The sequence below is a fragment of the Mya arenaria genome, chromosome 4 (assembly GCF_026914265.1).
Source record: "Mya arenaria isolate MELC-2E11 chromosome 4, ASM2691426v1".
Classification (NCBI taxonomy): domain Eukaryota; kingdom Metazoa; phylum Mollusca; class Bivalvia; order Myida; family Myidae; genus Mya; species Mya arenaria.
In genome coordinates, this window is record NC_069125.1 from 50,858,793 (window position 1) to 50,876,954 (window position 18,162).

At 34.5% G+C, this 18,162-nt stretch overlaps 1 protein-coding gene across 1 annotated transcript; it reads right to left on the bottom strand.

Moving 5' to 3' along the window:
* Nucleotides 1-1,414: 1,414 nt before the first annotated feature.
* On the bottom strand, nucleotides 1,415-17,060 carry LOC128231787 (clathrin heavy chain 1-like). Its single transcript, XM_052944982.1, has 9 exons — nucleotides 16,916-17,060; nucleotides 14,504-14,617; nucleotides 13,117-13,219; nucleotides 12,242-12,397; nucleotides 11,894-12,012; nucleotides 10,239-10,403; nucleotides 9,804-9,920; nucleotides 8,425-8,598; nucleotides 1,415-5,808 (listed from the first exon to the last, which is right to left on the bottom strand). Exons 1-9 carry the CDS (start codon nucleotides 16,958-16,960, stop codon nucleotides 5,671-5,673), a joined length of 1,131 nt encoding a protein of 376 aa, XP_052800942.1. The 5' UTR covers nucleotides 16,961-17,060; the 3' UTR covers nucleotides 1,415-5,670.
* Between the last annotated feature and the right edge of the window lie 1,102 nt (nucleotides 17,061-18,162).

Genomic DNA, 18,162 nt, shown 5'->3' on the forward strand with positions numbered 1-18,162 from the left:
AAAATCATAGTGGTTTTAAAGCTTAGGCCACAGGCCTACTGTCTGTAGTACCCCATATCGAAATCAGGTATCGTCGGATCTTCTTTTTGACATGACTTGTTCAAAGAATTAATGCGACAGAGTTAAAAAATGTGACCTATTGTGTCAAGCAGTTTAAAATAATGCAAATTCAAAGAACAATTTATGTCCATAAGATTACAATGTTAATCTGAATTTGAATGCAAGCTGAAGAATATTCAATAAATCTTGGTGAGGAACAGTGGCGAAAAGATTATTATAGATAATTACGCAGAAAATGAGAATGTATTGACTAAAAGACCCCGGCTTACATTACTCACTACAAATTGTCAAAATGTTCCCAGCCAATATCAGGCTTCATTTAATTAGCTTTACATTTCGATAAACTTGCGAGAGGTAAGCAATGTTAATGTATCCTAGTACACATAGGTTTATCAGTAACTGTTACTCTTAAGAAACTAGCCAATAGTATTAAAAATTGAAGAAAGGCCTACCAAGGGTCGTCTCGTGTTGTTGGGGAAACCAGATAACCTAGAAAAAACAACAACACTTGAAACCATTCTTGTGTTCTTGAAACATCCTGTCTGGGTTGTTAATTTTTTTCAACTTAAAAGATAGAAGCATACATTTTCTTTTACCTCATTTAATTTTGAGAACATCTAAGACTGTGATTTTATCTTATACAATTGATATTAATATATTAACGTGTATACAACTTATTGCTCAGTTTTATGGGTGTTAGAATACATATGACTTCTAGAGCCTTTTTTTCATCACACTCAGTATCATTTTTCATAAACTGGCCCCAATTTCTTGGACAATATCAAGTCCTTTAAACCAGGATCAAGCTAAGCTCACTATCTTTGTTTGGTATAAATTGTGTTATAATGCTTCCCCCCCATATTTGTTTTTGTCTGATTTGTTTGTCAGTCTATCTGTCTGTCTGTAAGACTAAGTCCATCTGTCACACATCGAATACAATAAAATTTAAAAATAAGATTTTGATACTGATGAAACTTTGTTTACATCTCCTACTCGTGATGGCATTGTGCAGAACCCATTGTTTTGTGCCACCTTGTATTTCATGTTGCTCTGTATCTCATTTACTCATTGAAGGATATCAACAAAAACATGGGTCATATAGTTATCTCATCAATTCCCTATTGCAACAATCCAAAACCTTGTGTGCAAATCTAGGTCAAGGTCAAAAGTCAAGGTCAGTTAAAGGATAGTATATTCATACACACTTTTTGACTATGTCATAGCCTAGATTTCAAATCATTACAAATCTGTTTGAACAGTGTTCTGTGTTATCAATATATGATTATAGACATGATGTGATAAGTTTCATTTAAGAATGGATAGGAATATAATGAGCAATGAACAAGAACAAATCTCAGGTAACAATGTATATATTCTACCAACTATAAATAATCAATAAAACAGTGCATTAATACAGGCGACAGCATTTGGCAATATGAAGGTATAAAACAGGCAGTAAGAGTAGCCCAAGCAAGCAATTAAAGGATATCATCCTCTACAATAACGGGACTAATTATACTTATTAGCACTTGTAAATCCAATCAAAGATTTGTGCAAACAGAGACTGCATTCCACACAATTCCTTCATGATTGATACATAAATATATAACAACTAATTACAAAATAACTACAAACTGACTTAACACATAAACATACGTATAGAATAATACTTGCTTTAAGAAATATAGCAATCAATTATTCAAAGAATAGGAAACAGATAGAAGATGGTTAAGATCTCTTCTCCCACTTATGCTCTTAACATGTCCACAACTAAAGAAAGCTTCGAAATAAAGTGATAAGTGGAAACTACATTTCCAAATTAAATCACTGATTTATTGTATCTTTTTGTGTAAAGAAATATCAAGAAATGGGTGCCAAGAGGTGGCACAATAAATGTTCATCAAAAGAACCCTAAATTAACCGGTTCAATTTAAATTTAGACAATTCAAAACAATGTTTATCATAATGCCACATTTATAGAAAATATTCCAAAGTTTTGTTGTACAGATTGGACTGGTCCAGTTAAAGAGCGGACCAACATCACTTTGTTCAAACTTTGACATTTCAAGTACCATAGCTCAAGAGTTCCAAAAGGTACCAGGCAGGTGGTCATCAAACTTATATTATGCCCATAAATCTAGGGAGTTTGGTAAAAATTCAACTTAGTGGACAATATTTTGGTTGTAAAAAAAATGTAAAGTTGCATAAATCAGGTATTGCACATTTTGAAGAAAATATAAAACTGTTATAATGTTATAGATATCTGAAAAAAATCATATTTAATGCTTGATGTTGAATTAAAAACATTTTCTGAGATTCCTAAGTGAATACTGATTGGAAAAAACATGTGAACATATAATCTTACTGAACCTTTCCTTCGTAAACTGCTGGTGGTCTATAGCAAAAATATATGATCGTTTCCAGTTATACAATTTACACTTCTTAAAGTAATGCATCAATGTGATATTGACATGTGAAACAAATGAATATATTAATCAATAAATGTACATGTATTACAATTACAATGCTTTTTGATCATCATTTGTAAATGTTACTGGCCTATTGAAGATATAAGCAACAAAAATCTAACGATAATGGTTCCCACTGGTAACCATCCTATGTTTTACAAGCAAATGCATTACCCTAAAAGTACCCTATTGTCTATGTCGAACACTCAACAAATACTGCAGAACTATCAAATAAATACTCACAAAGAAAAACACAAATAAATGAGGTTCAACTTTCAATAAAATGTCTTTTTCTGACTAGTTGTTTATGATTATTTTATTTCAGCTGAACTAACATCAATTACCGGGTTAATTATAAGGACACTGCCCTAAAAACATGTTTACTATGGTGAAAAAAACAATGCTATGTTAAAGATACTTGAACAACTGTGATGAGAAATTTGAATGAACTGAGACATAAACTGTTGAAAATCCATGTGTACATATTAAATATGTTTTATCACATTCAGTTCTACATTTATTGACTTCTTTTAAAAGCCAAAGCAGCTGAACCATTAATGTAAAATTAGCCTACACTATACATCAACATGATACTGTTACAAAAAATCTAGTTGTATATACAAGGGTCATTCATAAAATGCTTAGACTTTCCTTACACTTTATCAAGAATTTAAAGTGTTTTCATATTTGGTAAGATAAAATTAAATAAGGTAGTCAAATAAAATAAGGTAGTCTTTTAAAGAAAATTGCAAGAAAAATGGCAAAATTAGTGTTTACAATTAAATGCTTCGACAGAGCACACAGTTTAACAAGAGCTGTCATAAGACAGTGTGCTCAACTATACACTGTTTGTCTTAGAAATGAATGCCTGTCAAAAACAATGAAGAAAAATAATAATCTAGAAATGTGTCCATAGGTCACAAAAGCGAGGGTCATTATTTTGTTCTACATAAATGTGCATCAAAATTATGAGAGCATCAACTTAATTACATCAAATACCTTCCTGAAAGATCTCATGAGTGTTTGACTAACAATTTTGAAGTTATGATGAGCAACATGAGTTCAACAATTTTTGCTAATTCAAGGGCCAAAACTAGTTGTTCAACGTGCTGTTGGAAAAAACAACCTGTGCACAACTTCATCACTAAAATAACATTCCGCCAAGGTTTCTTTATTCAAGATGAACTAGATTTGGAACTTTAGCTACACAAGTCCAGAAATACAATTTTTGTGAACTCAAGGGCCCAATCTCTGGTTTTACACTGTGCAGTGAAAAACAAAACCCTAGGAACACAACTCCCCTGAGGTTTAAAGATTTTAGGTCAAATAGTTTTGGAGTTTTGAAAAACACAAGTTTAAAAAAAGGACAATCTTTGGTAACTGAAGAGCCATAACTCCCCCATTTCTATGCTCAGGTGCAATGAAACCCCTGGTGCACAACTTTATCATCTCAACAACATTCCCTTAAGGCTTCAAATATGTTGTAGTTTAAATGATACTTATGGATGGAATCATGGACAGACAAATTGTATATACCTCCCTCCCGTAAGTGGTGCATAAAACAGTCAATCAATGGCCATTTGTGTTTTGGTTAATATCAAGTTACATAACCTAATTGTGTGATGGCCTTGAACAACAGTAGTACGAATTCCAATGTATAAAAATTATTTGAGATCTGACTTAAAATCCAAGTTGCCCTAAAACTTTAACCAAACTTTGTGAGTTGTTAAAGGGCCATACTTTGTATTTATGATAATATGGAGTAATGAAACCTAATTTGTGTGATGGCCTGGGACAACTGTGTGAGATATGAAGGCCGTTGAATGAACAGTATTGGAGTTATATGTGAAAATGCCAAGCTGCCCTTAAACTTTAACTAACCTATCTAAGTCAATCAACATTTTTTTTAGTTTGAAGTGAATTAAATGAAGGATATAGGAGTTGTTTGTGAAAATCCCAACTTGCCCTAAAACTTGAACTTGTCACAATGTGCCCAAAAACTTTAACCCAAGACAATCAGGGGCCATAATTTGTATTTAGGGTGGTATGGAGTTATGGCACCAAAGTGTGTGATGGTCCTGAAAAACTGTGAGAAGTATGAAGTGAATTGAATGAACAGTATTGAAGTTATAAGCATAAATGTCAACTTGCCTTAAAACTTTAAACAGATGTGGACGCAGACCCGGGGGTGAGTAGTTACAATAGCCCTCCTTATTTTTCGAATAGTAAAGCTTAAAAGGGGTTGTATGAATATCTTTTAGTGACTTAACAACATCCAGAAATGAATGCACTGATGTATTATTGGTAAAATGTAAGGATAATAAACAAATCTGAAGCAAACTTTCTGAGAATTAAGCTTTTGTTATCGAAGTGAGCGCTATAAATGAATTATGTCGAAATATGGACGGAGCAATTTTCTTTTAAGCTCTATTCATAAAACTCAAATTCTGTATAATTTCTGTTAAAAAATTATATTACATTACATACAGATGCAATAATGCACTTTTATACTTCTGCTAAAATTTGAAGCTATTTAAAAAAAAATCAGCTTTTTTTCACATCAACAAAACAACACCCAGATAAAGGTGCAAATTGAAAAACATGCCCTTGGCTGTGAATATCATGCAAGTATGATATTTAAAAAAAAAATATATGATGAGCGTAACTATTCAAGGATTATGTAAAGTCATCTTGACTCTGCAGTCAAAATGTTATTTGAAAATAAAGAAAATAACTGTTTAATATTACCACTGAATAATGGTAGTTTTACACATATGTCATTGGGTGCCACCATTTTTTCTACCTACAATGATTTAAAATATAACTACATCAGGCAAAAACAATGTAGCTAAATGAAATTTTGTACATTAAAAAAATAACTGTGATATGTTCAAATATAATAATTATCTCTATGAAATGTTTTATGTACAGTGTCCATGTATTTTAAGAATAGCCCTCGTATACAAAGTTTACAATGATCTTACATGTAAAATGTATAAAAGTTCATAGAAATGTACTGTTTTTAAGTGATAAAATTATTAAAAAAAAAAGCATGCATAACATAATACATACATGTGTTACAGTCTAATTATGGCTTATCAAAATATTCAGCTAAAAACAGCACTAGTAGCTAATAATAGCACTATGGGAGTTTCCTGCTAGTTCCTGGCTCATTGATGGTGATAATGGCTCTCTCCAGCCTGTCTGCCTGGTTCCCCTTCTTGGCTGTGTCCCGCACATAGTCAATCAAGGTGTCCTTCTTAATATCAACAGCTAGCACCTGTTGCAAATAAATCACTCATGTATTTCATCTTACAAAAACATGTACTTGTTTGGTGTTTAAGAGTTCATACAGTTATTAATAACAAGAGGCACATCAGTGCCTGTGCTCCACTGGCCAAAAGGTTCAAGCAAAGACCACCTAACGAACATTTTTCGTCAAGTTTCATAGAAATACAATCATCAATTTTTGAGAAGTTATTTAAAAAATTTTTTTACTTTAATAGCTCTGGCTGCCATGTTGTGCAGTGGACCGAAATGATTTGGGCAATTTGAGTAAAGGAGCACCAAACAAACATTTCTGTCAAGTTTTATCGAAAAAAGGTCATCGGTTTCGACGACAAGTCGTATAAAGTTTTTTTTATTTTTAGCTCTGGCAGCCATGGTGTGCAGTGGACTGGAACCATTTAACAAATTTTGGTTAATGACCACCCAAGGAACATTTCTGTCAAGTTTCATCAAAATCTGATCATCGGTTAACATTTAATCTGAATAGATTATGAAGCAAATATCTAACCTGAACAAGAACTGACGAGATAGAATCGACTTGGTGTTTCACTTACACTTTTCGGCCACTTAAGTTACTAAAAATAGCTGTTTCATAAACTTTCAGAATGTCACTTAAACGAAAATTAATGTTCAGTCTATATATACTTTCCTATGTATAAATGTAAGGTTTTTAAATTGATCTTTTTGTGAGAACTTTATGCTTATATGTTTACTCATAAATTATTATTGTTTAAAAATTATTTAAAGATGCTATACGTGAAAAATTAAGACATTATTTTTTTTTCTATTAAAGGGAGGTAATTCAGTAGTAAAATGTAATCAAAGCTATTAAAGCATGGCATTTCTTTTCTAACCATGTTGATATTATTACAGTCTATTCAAGCAAGATGCCTTTTGTTTTTACATAGTACCCATAGGTTCTGAAAAACAAGGAGCACTATTCCCAACAGAAGGATGTCACTCCCTATCACTGCATGAGCATCATAATAAAGAAATGTTTACTCAAACTGCAAGCTGCTCAATTGAAATAGGTATTTACCTCAAGCATACAGTTTTATAATGTGGCAAAATAGTCGGACTACTAGATTGTCATTCGGACTAGTAAAATATGCCATTATGCTAGTCCAACTGGCTAGTAGGTTAAAATGTTTTTCGTGAAGACTGCGGACGAGAAGTCCTTAAAGGTTTTTCTATTTTTAACTTTGCAGCCATGTTGTGCAGCGGACCGGAACCATTTGGGCAATTTTGGTTAAAGGGCATCCCGATGAACATTTATGTAAAGTTTCATCAAAATCTGATAATCGGTTTCTGAGAAGATGTAGTTTAACGTTTTTTTCTATTCTTAGCTCTGGTGCCCATGTTGTGCAGCAGACCAGAACTGTTTGGGCTATTTTGGTTAAGGACTACCCAAGTAACATTTCTGTCAAGTTTCATTGCAATACGATCATCGGTTTCTGAGGAGAAGTCGTTTAAAGGTTTTTCTATTTTTACCTCTGGGGGCCATCTTGTGCAGTGGACCGAAACCATTGAAGCAAATTTGATAAAGGACCATCCAAGGAACATTTCTGTTAAATTTCATCAAAATCTGATCATCGGTTTCTGAGAAGATGTTCTTTAAAGGTTTTTCTATTATTTTGCCCTGGCAGCCATGTTGTGCAGCGGACCGGAACCATTTGAGCAATTTTGGTTAAGGACCACCCAAGGAACAATTCTGTCAAGTTTCATCAAAATCTGCCTATCCGTTTCAGAGGAGATGTCGTTTAAAGATTTTGCTATTTTTAGCTGTGGCGGCCATATTGTGCAATGGACCAGAAACATTTGAGCAATTTTAATAAAGGACCACCCAAGGAACATTACTGTCCAGTTTCATCAAAATCTGCCGAACCGTTTCAGAGGAGATGTCGTTTAAAGATTTTGCTATTTTTAGCTCTGGCGGCCATATTGTGCAATGGACCAGAACCATTTGAGCAATTTTGGTAAAGGACCACCAAAGGAACATTCCTGTGAAGTTTTGTCAAAATCCGCTTATCAGTTTCAGAGGAGATGTCGTTTAAAGTAAAAGTTTACGCACGCACGCACGCACGCACGCACGCACTCACGACGGACAATCTGTGACGACATAAGCTCCATGGCCTTCGGCCAGTGGAGCTAAAAATCACATGTATATTATGGACTTTATAACTATAAAAAAATATTTTTTTCTTCATTTAGTAGTTTATGTTACTTTATCAGTGCTATGTAAACAAAGTCCTATCATATATTTGTAATATTATTTATTGTAGAAGCCTATTATAATTAGTAAAATACAAGGTTTTTTAATTTTATTTCCAGTATCGAACAGAAATCCAAGAAATATTTCATAAAGGGAGAAGAACATTGTTTATATAATTTTAATCAAGTAAATGATTTTACTAAATGCAATGAAAGGAATATTTCAACAAATTTGATAGTACTGTTTTATTAAGTTTGGCGTCATTTTTTAATGCTGAACTAGAAACAAGACAATTTTAACAAGATAATCTATTTGATGTTGTAATGATAGACTGGCAATCCAAGCTTTGGACTAGTATAACAGCATAAACCATTAGTCGTATAAACATCCCCTGACCTGTCCACTCCTGGTGACCCCAATGATGCCCTGTGTCTCTGTGTTCAGTGTCGATGTAAAAATGATGTCCTCTGCCACCTTGGTGGAACACAGGCACGTGGACGTCTCCATATCACATAGGTAGAGGTAGCCATATTTCGTAAGTAAAAACACCAGTCCAAACTCCTTTGACACCTGTAATAATACATGTTTAACAATGTAAAAAATATATATATTCTTGATCTTTAATAAAAGTTTTAGGGTATCCACCTGAAACACCATTTAAGCTTGTTTGTTTCCATTTAACTTTTAATTTCATGCAGCATTTTTCAGTGAATGCCTCATCACTACATCAGACGAGGACATTTTCCTGTAACATGTTTCTGCACTGACATATTATATCTTGATATTGGAATTATAATCTTTATACATGTAATTAACTTGTTTAACTACTTCACTGAACAATATGAATTTTTTTTATAACTTGCAGATTAGTGCCACTCATGACTCCATGACATGAAATGGCGAGACACTTATTTGCCGACATGTTTTTTTCACACATACAATATATTTATTTTTAAATTAACCCGAGATTAAATCACTGTAACACAAAATACCTGAGAACTGAGTTTTGGGGGTAGGGTAAGGTATTTTTTCTATGGTAAAACGATTTGTTTTTGGTGCAAGAAGAGGTAAGTAATTTCTAATGGCCCATAATTGGGAATGCTGGTTTGAATTTTATTTATTTTTTTTTATTTTTATTTATACAAAAATGAACCCTCTAGAAGCAAACTATAAATACAAAAACTAAGTCTTTGTTGTTGAACTTGCATTTTACCTTAAATATATCTAAATATAGAATTACTATTTTGGTGTTGAAAAAACTACACTCCAGTCTCTTGTAATTCTATAATAGAATGGCCACCCACATATTTTACTGTACACTTTAAAAACGTTTTAACTGAAATAAATGTATGTGGATGAGACTTAAATAAAATAAAGATATGTTACGCTAATTTGTATCAATGGCAACAGGCATAGTAACATAAGTCATTACACTTTGGGGAGCATTTCTTAATACTGGGAGCACAGGCAAAGTCTTTAAAATTTGTATAAATGATGTAAAAGGAGACAAGCTTTTCGAAAAATACATCTTATTCCTCACTTTAACAGGTGGATTACCTGAAGTCTGTTACCATAAGTTAGGTTAGTAAAAGGGCAAGTAACATAACCCAGTAAATATGATAACATATTTTCAAGGTATAGATCTTCTACTCCTTGATTTCAGTCAATGGGAATGCATTAAGTTTTGTTTTCTGACGCCAATCAATAGAAATGCATAAATCCAACACATTGTTTTATACTGGTCAAACAGAACGTTAAAAAAATGTTGAGCTCACATGGAGGGCAACTGGGAAGTCATAATGTTCCTCATCGGGCTCAAAGTGGATGTGGTCGTACGTGTTGCGAAGGGCAAAGTTCCCCTGCTTGTAGGGCCCAAGCTCTATCACATGCACCTGAAGATGGGGTGTGGTCAGTGAATTAGAAGAAATTCTAAATCACTTCATGAACAGATTATGTCAACATGGAAGTTTCATGTAAATTAATTAAAAAAGTTATGCAAGAACAGAACAAATTTCTCTTTAAGCAGTTAGAAAGCAAATATATTTAATGACTTCTAAAAATTACTTTCAGTGATTTATATGATCACAATTGTTTTTTTTAGGTCATGATCAACAATTGAATATAAAATTGACTAATTTCCAAAATACAGATAACTAATAAAAATTAATGAGCCAATCTGCATAGCCAGCCTATCCTCGCTACATTTGTACCTTGCCATGGTTGTGAATATCTCGGGAACCAACACAGAATACAGTGGACCGTGAATTGTTTCCAGCAAACTTGTATGTGTCAAAGCACACAGCGTGGCATGCGATGCACTGGGTGATGTCCTCGTCCATGTTGTACAGCTGTGTCAGACCGGATATCTTGTCTTCCTGGCAATAACACATATAATACATTCTATAATGTGCATCAATTACCACACATCATTGCAAGTGCATGTTTGTTCTTTAAAGGTATGATTTTGTTAATGTTTTAATAACAAGTCAGTTCTTGCAGAAAGATATTAGTTTTCATTCTATAACTCCAAACATTACAAAACACTCTCTTAGTTTAAAAAAAAGCCTATACATGATACATCTAAACATAAAAGAGCATGAAATGGCACACTGAATGGTAAGCAATGTGTTCATGTTCCTCAGAAGTGAGGCCTGTAATGGCAGACAGAATGTTCATTGACATGTTTATGTACCTCATGAGTGAGGCCTGTGATGGCAGAATGAATGTTACGTAATGTGTTCATGTACCTAAGGAATGAGGCCTGTGATGGCAGAATGAATGGTTAAGTAATATATTTAGGAGTGAGGCCTGTGATGGCAGACAGAATGATAAGTTATGCATTCATGTTCTTCAGAAGTGAGGCCTGTGATGGCAGAATGAATGTTGAGTGATGCGTTCATGTTCCTCATAAGTGAGGCCTGTGATGGCATAATGAATGTTCAGTGATGTGTTCATGTTCTTCATAAGTGAGGCCTGTGATGGCATAATGAATGTTGAGTGATGTGTTCATGTACCTCAGGAGTGAGGCCTGTGATGGCAGAATGAATGTTGAGTAATGTGTTCATGTACCTCAGGAGTGAGGCCTGTGATGGCAGAATGAATGTTCAGTAATGTGTTCATGTACCTCAGGAGTGAGGCCTGTGATGGCAGAATGAATGTTGAGTAATGTGTTCATGTACCTCAGGAGTGAGGCCTGTGATGGCAGAATGAATTATGAGTAATGTGTTCATATACATCAGGAGTGAGGCGTGTGATGGCAGACTGTATGTTGAGTAATGTGATCATGTACATCAGAAGTGAGGCCTGTGATGGCAGACTGTATGTTGAGTAATGTGTTCATGTACCTCAGGAATGAGGCCTGTGATGGCAGACTGTATGTTGAGTAATGTGTTCATGTACATCAGGAGTGAGGCCTGTGATGGCAGACTGTATGTTGAGTAATGTGATCATGTACATCAGAAGTGAGGCCTGTGATGGCAGACTGTATGTTGAGTAATGTGTTCATGTACATCAGGAGTGAGGCCTGTGATGGCAGACTGTATGTTGAGTAATGTGTTCATGTACATCAGAAGTGAGGCCTGTGATGGCAGACTGTATGTTGAGTAATGTGTTCATGTACATCAGGAATGAGGCCTGTGATGGCAGACTGTATGTTGAGTAATGTGATCATGTACATCAGAAGTGAGGCCTGTGATGGCAGACTGTATGTTGAGTAATGTGTTCATGTACCTCAGGAGTGAGGCCTGTAATGGCAGAATGAATAATCAGTTGTGCGCTAATGTACCTCATACTGGATGTTCTGCGACTCAGGAATGAGGTTTGAGATGGCAAACTAAATGTTAAGTAGTACGGTATATAAATGTACCTCAGGCGTAAGGCCTGTAATAGCAAACCAGCGCAGGTTTACATCAGCCTTGTAACTTGTAATCTCACTGAAGGCCAGTCTGCTATGTCGGCAAAACACCTTCTCTGGCTGGCTGTCCTCTGTAGATAAAAACATACTAATTTCATTAAGCTCTATAGTGACAAAAGCTGTCAGCTGGATCAAACCTATGACCTCTTAGCCTAGGTGATGGACAGACATCTTTACCATAATACTGCTTCTCTTTTTGATAAACATGTTACTTACATCAAGGAAATAAACTTTTTTACTAAACTGAAACGAAAGTTACTAGCCTTCAACAGAAATTTAATAACAAAACAATATATCTACTTGTTTTGAAGAGGTGCCAGTGATACACTGTAGTGTCTGTAATGATTGCCAAGATCTCTGGTGTCAGCCAGGTCCAGAAATGAACAGGGTCATGCACTTTGGTCTTTGTCAACAGGAGCTTTGTTTCAACGTTGAAAACCTCAAATCTTTGTTCAGCTATAAAACATGAGAAATGTAATCAAATAGTGTAAACATCTGCAAGCAAACATTATTTCACAGTGCTTTGTCACTATTTTTGGAACAGAGCAAGAACCTTTCTCACTCAGAATTTTCATCAATTTGACTAAAATTGGGAATCTAATTTTGTTTTCAAATGAACAATAATGCTTTAAAAAATAGACAGAAAAGATAAAAGAATGAGATAGAGTGTGCTTCTTTTAGAATATACCAATTCTTCAATTGGTTGGGGGTGGGAGGGTGTTCTCATCAAAAATTATATTATTACTTCCAAAACAGAAATTGGATATCTTATATTTATATATTCACTCTTGGGAAAAACATGTATGCTTAAGTATTGGGAAACTCGGCCCCAAATTGATAATAGTTACATATAAAAAATATTTTTATTTATTTAACAGCATTCATAATCTCCATAGGCATCAAATAACAGCATTTAACTGTATCAACAGAGTTTTATTGTAGAACTTTGCACTTTTTTATCTCAGTTTTGTTCATGCGTTTGCATATTAGAAACTTATCATAAGAGATATGTGTGATTGTTTTGTGTTGGAGACATATATTACATAAGCATTTAATAAATCTTGAAGAGTTTTGATTGGTCTCTAAAAACTGAAAATATCATATATTCTTATAATTAGACATCCAATTATTTATGTTTCATGAAGATATGATAAATTTTGAACAAGTGGACAAACCTTTTAAAGCAATGACTGGCTCTGAGGGGTTCATGAGGACAGAGTCAGCACTGGTCTGGCCTGCGTAGGAGATGGAACCATCCTTCAGGTTAAATACAGTCACCTTCAGCAGAAAAATCCATGCTTATACTTAAATGCTTAATAATTTTGTATTATATATATTTAACTCTTTTTTTTTAAATTGCATGTATCTAATGTATAATAAGCATCATAATGTACATTCAGTAATACCAAACAGATCAGTCAGATCATTTTGTTTATCAGAATATAATTTCAAAAAGATACAGGCATAAACTTTGTGTTGGTGCTAAAATTTACAGTGAAATTACACTTATACATAATGTTTGTACACTACCAACCACCCAATTTTTGCAGATTTTGCTTATCGTCAGATAAATGCTGTACAAGGTGTTGCAAAGTGTTATTTAACCATAATTAAGTTAATGTAGCTGTATTCAATTTTCTGAAGGCTATTTCTTTGATCCAGTCCTATAAACATAATTAGTCAGTTTTATTGAAATCATACAAACTCACCCTGTAGTCTACAGATCACTTGATTCACACTCTATATGGAGTTTGATCTCTGAAAATTATGCTTTGCAACCGTGAAGGTTTTCAAACCCCATTGTCACTTTATTCACACATGTCTAAATTTTTAATGCCCTCCTTAAACTTGAGTGAACGTAAATAAATCATAAATTGAATACAATGTAGCATATGATTATATGAGGCAAACGAGGCAAGAAAGCCCTAAACCATGCTCTGTGAACTTTTAACAATGTTTGACCTCAGTCACTTTCAATCATAATTTTCAGAAAATTCTTCAAATAGTTACATGAATAACAAATCACATTTAAACAAACAATGTGCAATGATAACATTTTAAATGAATACTAAATTCAATTATGTTCTATTAGTTTCGACATTTACAAAAGCCTACAATATATAACCTCTTCTCTTCCAACAAAGATGCGTTAAAAAAACTAATGGAGCTTCTGTTACAATCTCTTCCTAAAGCTGTGAAAGCCCTTTCGTATATTTTAGTTTCAATTAACTTTTTTTAAAAATGCATTAAAAAAACACTCAATATTCCAGCGACCTAATTATCAAGTGTGGGGAACAAGATAGATACCCTTGTAATAAGCCATTCTGCGAGCACGGTACAATTTACAATATATACTTTTTGTACATGCTACCTGGTTAAATACCTGCATGTCGCAGTAAGCGGCATTGCGGTGATATGCTGGGTGCATGTTTTCAATAGTTGTACTGCAGAATATATCCCTGCGATAACGCAACCTCTTCTGTGAAGGCAATTACTTTTTTTGCAAAAAAAATGTGTGGTTGGTAGTGTATAACAAATTATTTAAATTTAATCTTTACACACCATGGACTTCCCTCCTTCCTCCTTCTTGCCATGCCTAACAGCAATCCACCTGTCTGAGGTGATGGTAACACGGGACCAGGTCACTTGATCAGCTGGTATACCTACATTGGTCAACTGAAAAATGCAAATAAACATTTGTTGACACTTGCTGTCAATCTATGATATTTCAACTTGAAGTCAATCGTTGGATCTACATTTACATCATACGTTGATGCAGTCACACTTGACTATTACGCAACGAGTGGTAACTGGTCAAGAAAAAGAAAAAATTGAAGGAAATATAGAAAGTGAGCTTGGACAGATAAAAGGGTAAAGTAAAAGAAAGTTTTGGCCAGCTATGTGTTCACTCCTTTAACCCAAACCTCTCCGATTTCGGTGGCAGGAGCCGGCACAGCAATGGGAATCATGTGATACTACTTGTAGCTTGAAGAAAAATGAGAAACCTGAGAGCCCCTGCTTGAAGGATACTAAATCAGAGGCTTCTGCAATGTCAGCTGAAAGGCTGATCCACTATGAATTGTTCTCGGAAAGAATGAATTCCAGAAATGTGCTGTAGATGTAGACTGCTGGCGGTACTCATTAGAGTGGGAGAATCTGGTGTTGCTCAATGCTGGGATGAGGTACTTGCTGGCATGGATGTCCACAAGGTCGTTGGTGATCTTGAACATCTTAGTTTGGCCTTGGCTTGTCTGGATTCTAGAGATTCCCAATTCAGGTGGTCTAGCATGGAGGAGATGCTGCTTGTGTCGTGATGGCGGTTGGTCACATATCTGGCAGCCGTTCTCTGTACCTTTTTTTTTTTGACCTCTTTATTTTTGATTTGCAGGTTATGGCAGAGGAAACCAAGTATATCGGTACTGTTCGCTATCGTTATGGTGTTGTCAATGTGGGTGTTCCAGGAGAGGTCTTGGGACATGGTTACTTTGTATTTTGTCTTTGGTTCTACTTCCCGCTTGTGGCCCTTCAAGAAGCATTCATGAAGTATTGGTTTCCTCTTCCTGTGTACCTGCAGGATGCTGCACATTTCCGGAAGGGAAAGACATTCTCAAGCGCCTTTACCATGAAGTTAGCTTGTTGAGATCATCCTGGAGTATCTACAATGTCTGGCATGGTAGGGGATGGTCCACCCTCGAGGTTTGGGATGTTGGAGTTATATTCTTGGGTAAAAACTGAGCTGTATTGCTGATTAAGTATGTTTGCTTTGGCAAGTAAATCACTGAATAGCTTCCCTTTGTCCTTCAGTGGGAATACCCCGCAGTTGTCCTTTCTGAGTGACTTGATATAGCTCCAGAACTGCTTCTGCTTGTTAGGTTGCTGGCCTGAGTCTTTGTCACCAACTTCTCTATCAGGTTTTCAATGTTTTTTCAATAGGCTTGGCATTATTGTTTCTGTGTAAAGCATACCCTTAAATATAATTTGACCTATGAGACGGCCAGATTCCTATAATGAAATATAGGTTACATTTTCATTCCAAATAAAACAGTTGGTTAAGCATACCATTTTCATTAACATCTGTCATATGTCTAGAAAAATAATGTGACTCATTAAAAACAACATATTTTTGTTTAAGAATATGTAAATAATAAGTTTTACTAAATTAAGTACTCAGTAATTATGTCTAACACTTGATACTTCTTCATGCCTTTCTGGGCAAAATTAAATACATTCTTCCAAATCTTGACCCGAACTACAGCAACCTCCTAGATATGATAACATGAATAAACACATGGTCAGATTCTCGGTCAATTAGGGGTTAATGTGGAGCTGAAATTGACTCTCGTGTAGAAATGAAAAGTGGAAAAATTGGCTGGTATTTCTTGGCATGATTGGCTGATGAGTATTTTGTTGTTGGTAAAGAAGACTTTGGTAAAGAAAACTGGTAAAGAAGTAAGTTTCTGGTGTATTCTGTGATTCTGGTTGGCTTGTCTACCATTTGGTCATGGTTGGTATCTTTTGTGATGTTATAAGGGTTGATGGCTCTGCTTTACGTTTGTGTTATGCGGCTGTAGACACTCATTTTTCCAGTTAATGTCTGCAATTCCATGCAATCAAATGTATAAGCAGAGCATGATTTTTTGCTCATGATTTTGGCTTCTTAGGTGAATTCTTAGCATAGCATTTGCTTTGGGGGTCTGTGGTCAGTGCCAAGTCAGGTCGGAAAGCTTTTCCATTTTGAAGAAACCTATGCTAATGTTTGGCAGTTAAGAGGTTTGTACCCTATTTTTAGGGTATTTTCCTCAAAGATTTACTTTATTCATATATACTTTATAGTTGAGTTACAGCTTATGGACAAGGGGTTCTTGTTTAACAAATTTACACACCGAGTCATCTTCGGTCACATTACTTCCCTTCTTTATATAAAAAATAAATAAATGTCAATGAAAAAAAAAATCATTGGAAATGTCACATTACCTGAATTAGTTCGTTGATAGTAACTGGTGGGCCCTTTTCGGCCATGCCATCTGCTTACTAGTTTACATGATTTAAACGTATCCTTTAGAGCAAACAGTGTAGGACTTCTTTTTTTCTTTTTTTTTTTGGGATATTTACCCGGAAGTTTAACACTGGACGTCAAAACAAAAACATATACCAAAGATAGAGGCTACATCACACTAATAATTAGCGAGAATGTTACAGTCACGGTAGAACCAATACTTACCATTATGTGCTGATCGGTGTGCACCTGCAGTGCACTGTATTGTCAATCCCAACCATTATAGGTCTGACTATTCATTTTTGTGTACCCATACTTGCTATGATTTTGCATGTCATATAATTACACCGTCCCATTCGGCTAGTGTTCAATGGTAATGGTAATACTCATTTCAGGTCAAAACAGTTCTGTGGTACTGTATATCAGATAAATGTACACAAAGGAATTAGTATTCCTGATAAAAGTGTGAAATAAGGCTTGAATGATGGATAGTTAATAAAGTGTAATAGGTTTGAATAGATATCAATGGTCCAGTGGTAATCATGTTGGATCCCGGATTCATGATTTGATCCCAACTAATGACTTTGATGGTGATTTATACTGGCTATCACCAAGAAATGGTAATTGGTCCTTATTCACATGTACATAGCAGATTATTGTTTACTGTAAATGTATATGTGTGTCACTATAAAAGAGGTCCTCAGAGTATAGTAAAAAAACACTGTGTATATTTTAGAAAAGGGTATAGTACCACTACTAACGAAAGTCCATCTGATATATCATAAACAAGAATTGGTCAACTTGCTAAAATATAACATTAACAAAACCTACAAGATCAAATAAGACTATATTTACAATAAATTTATTTATTCAATAATGTTACAACAAAAATATAAATAATGATCATGTTAACAATCAGTATTTTCTTATGATTTAAAAATCAATCATTGAAAATCTTCACATATATTACTGTTCACTAATTAGATCACAGTAAAGGTTACGTCAATGTTTGTTATTTATTCAGTTGAACAAGGGGCATAACTCAAAAATTATTAAAGCCAGAGTTATATACCTTATTTATCATGTACATATTGTCTTTGGTAGCATGTATACCAAGTTTCATTTGAATACTTTGAACGGCACCATACTGTACGCAAACAATAATATACCTATAAACTGTTTTTACTCAAAATTGACTGTTTTTTATTTAAAATTATTCATTAGT

Bases quoted from the DNA above. Each gene is read 5' to 3' on its own strand.
- LOC128231787 (XM_052944982.1), bottom strand. From the start codon at position 16,960: ATGGCCGAAAAGGGCCCACCAGTTACTATCAACGAACTAATTCAG. The intron at 13,220-14,503 runs GTGTGTAAAGAT...TTTCTGCTGAAG, and splicing joins AGGAAGGAGGGAAGTCCATG to GTGACTGTATTTAACCTGAA. The intron at 5,809-8,424 runs GTCAGGGGATGT...TATTTGCAACAG, and splicing joins GGGTCACCAGGAGTGGACAG to GTGCTAGCTGTTGATATTAA.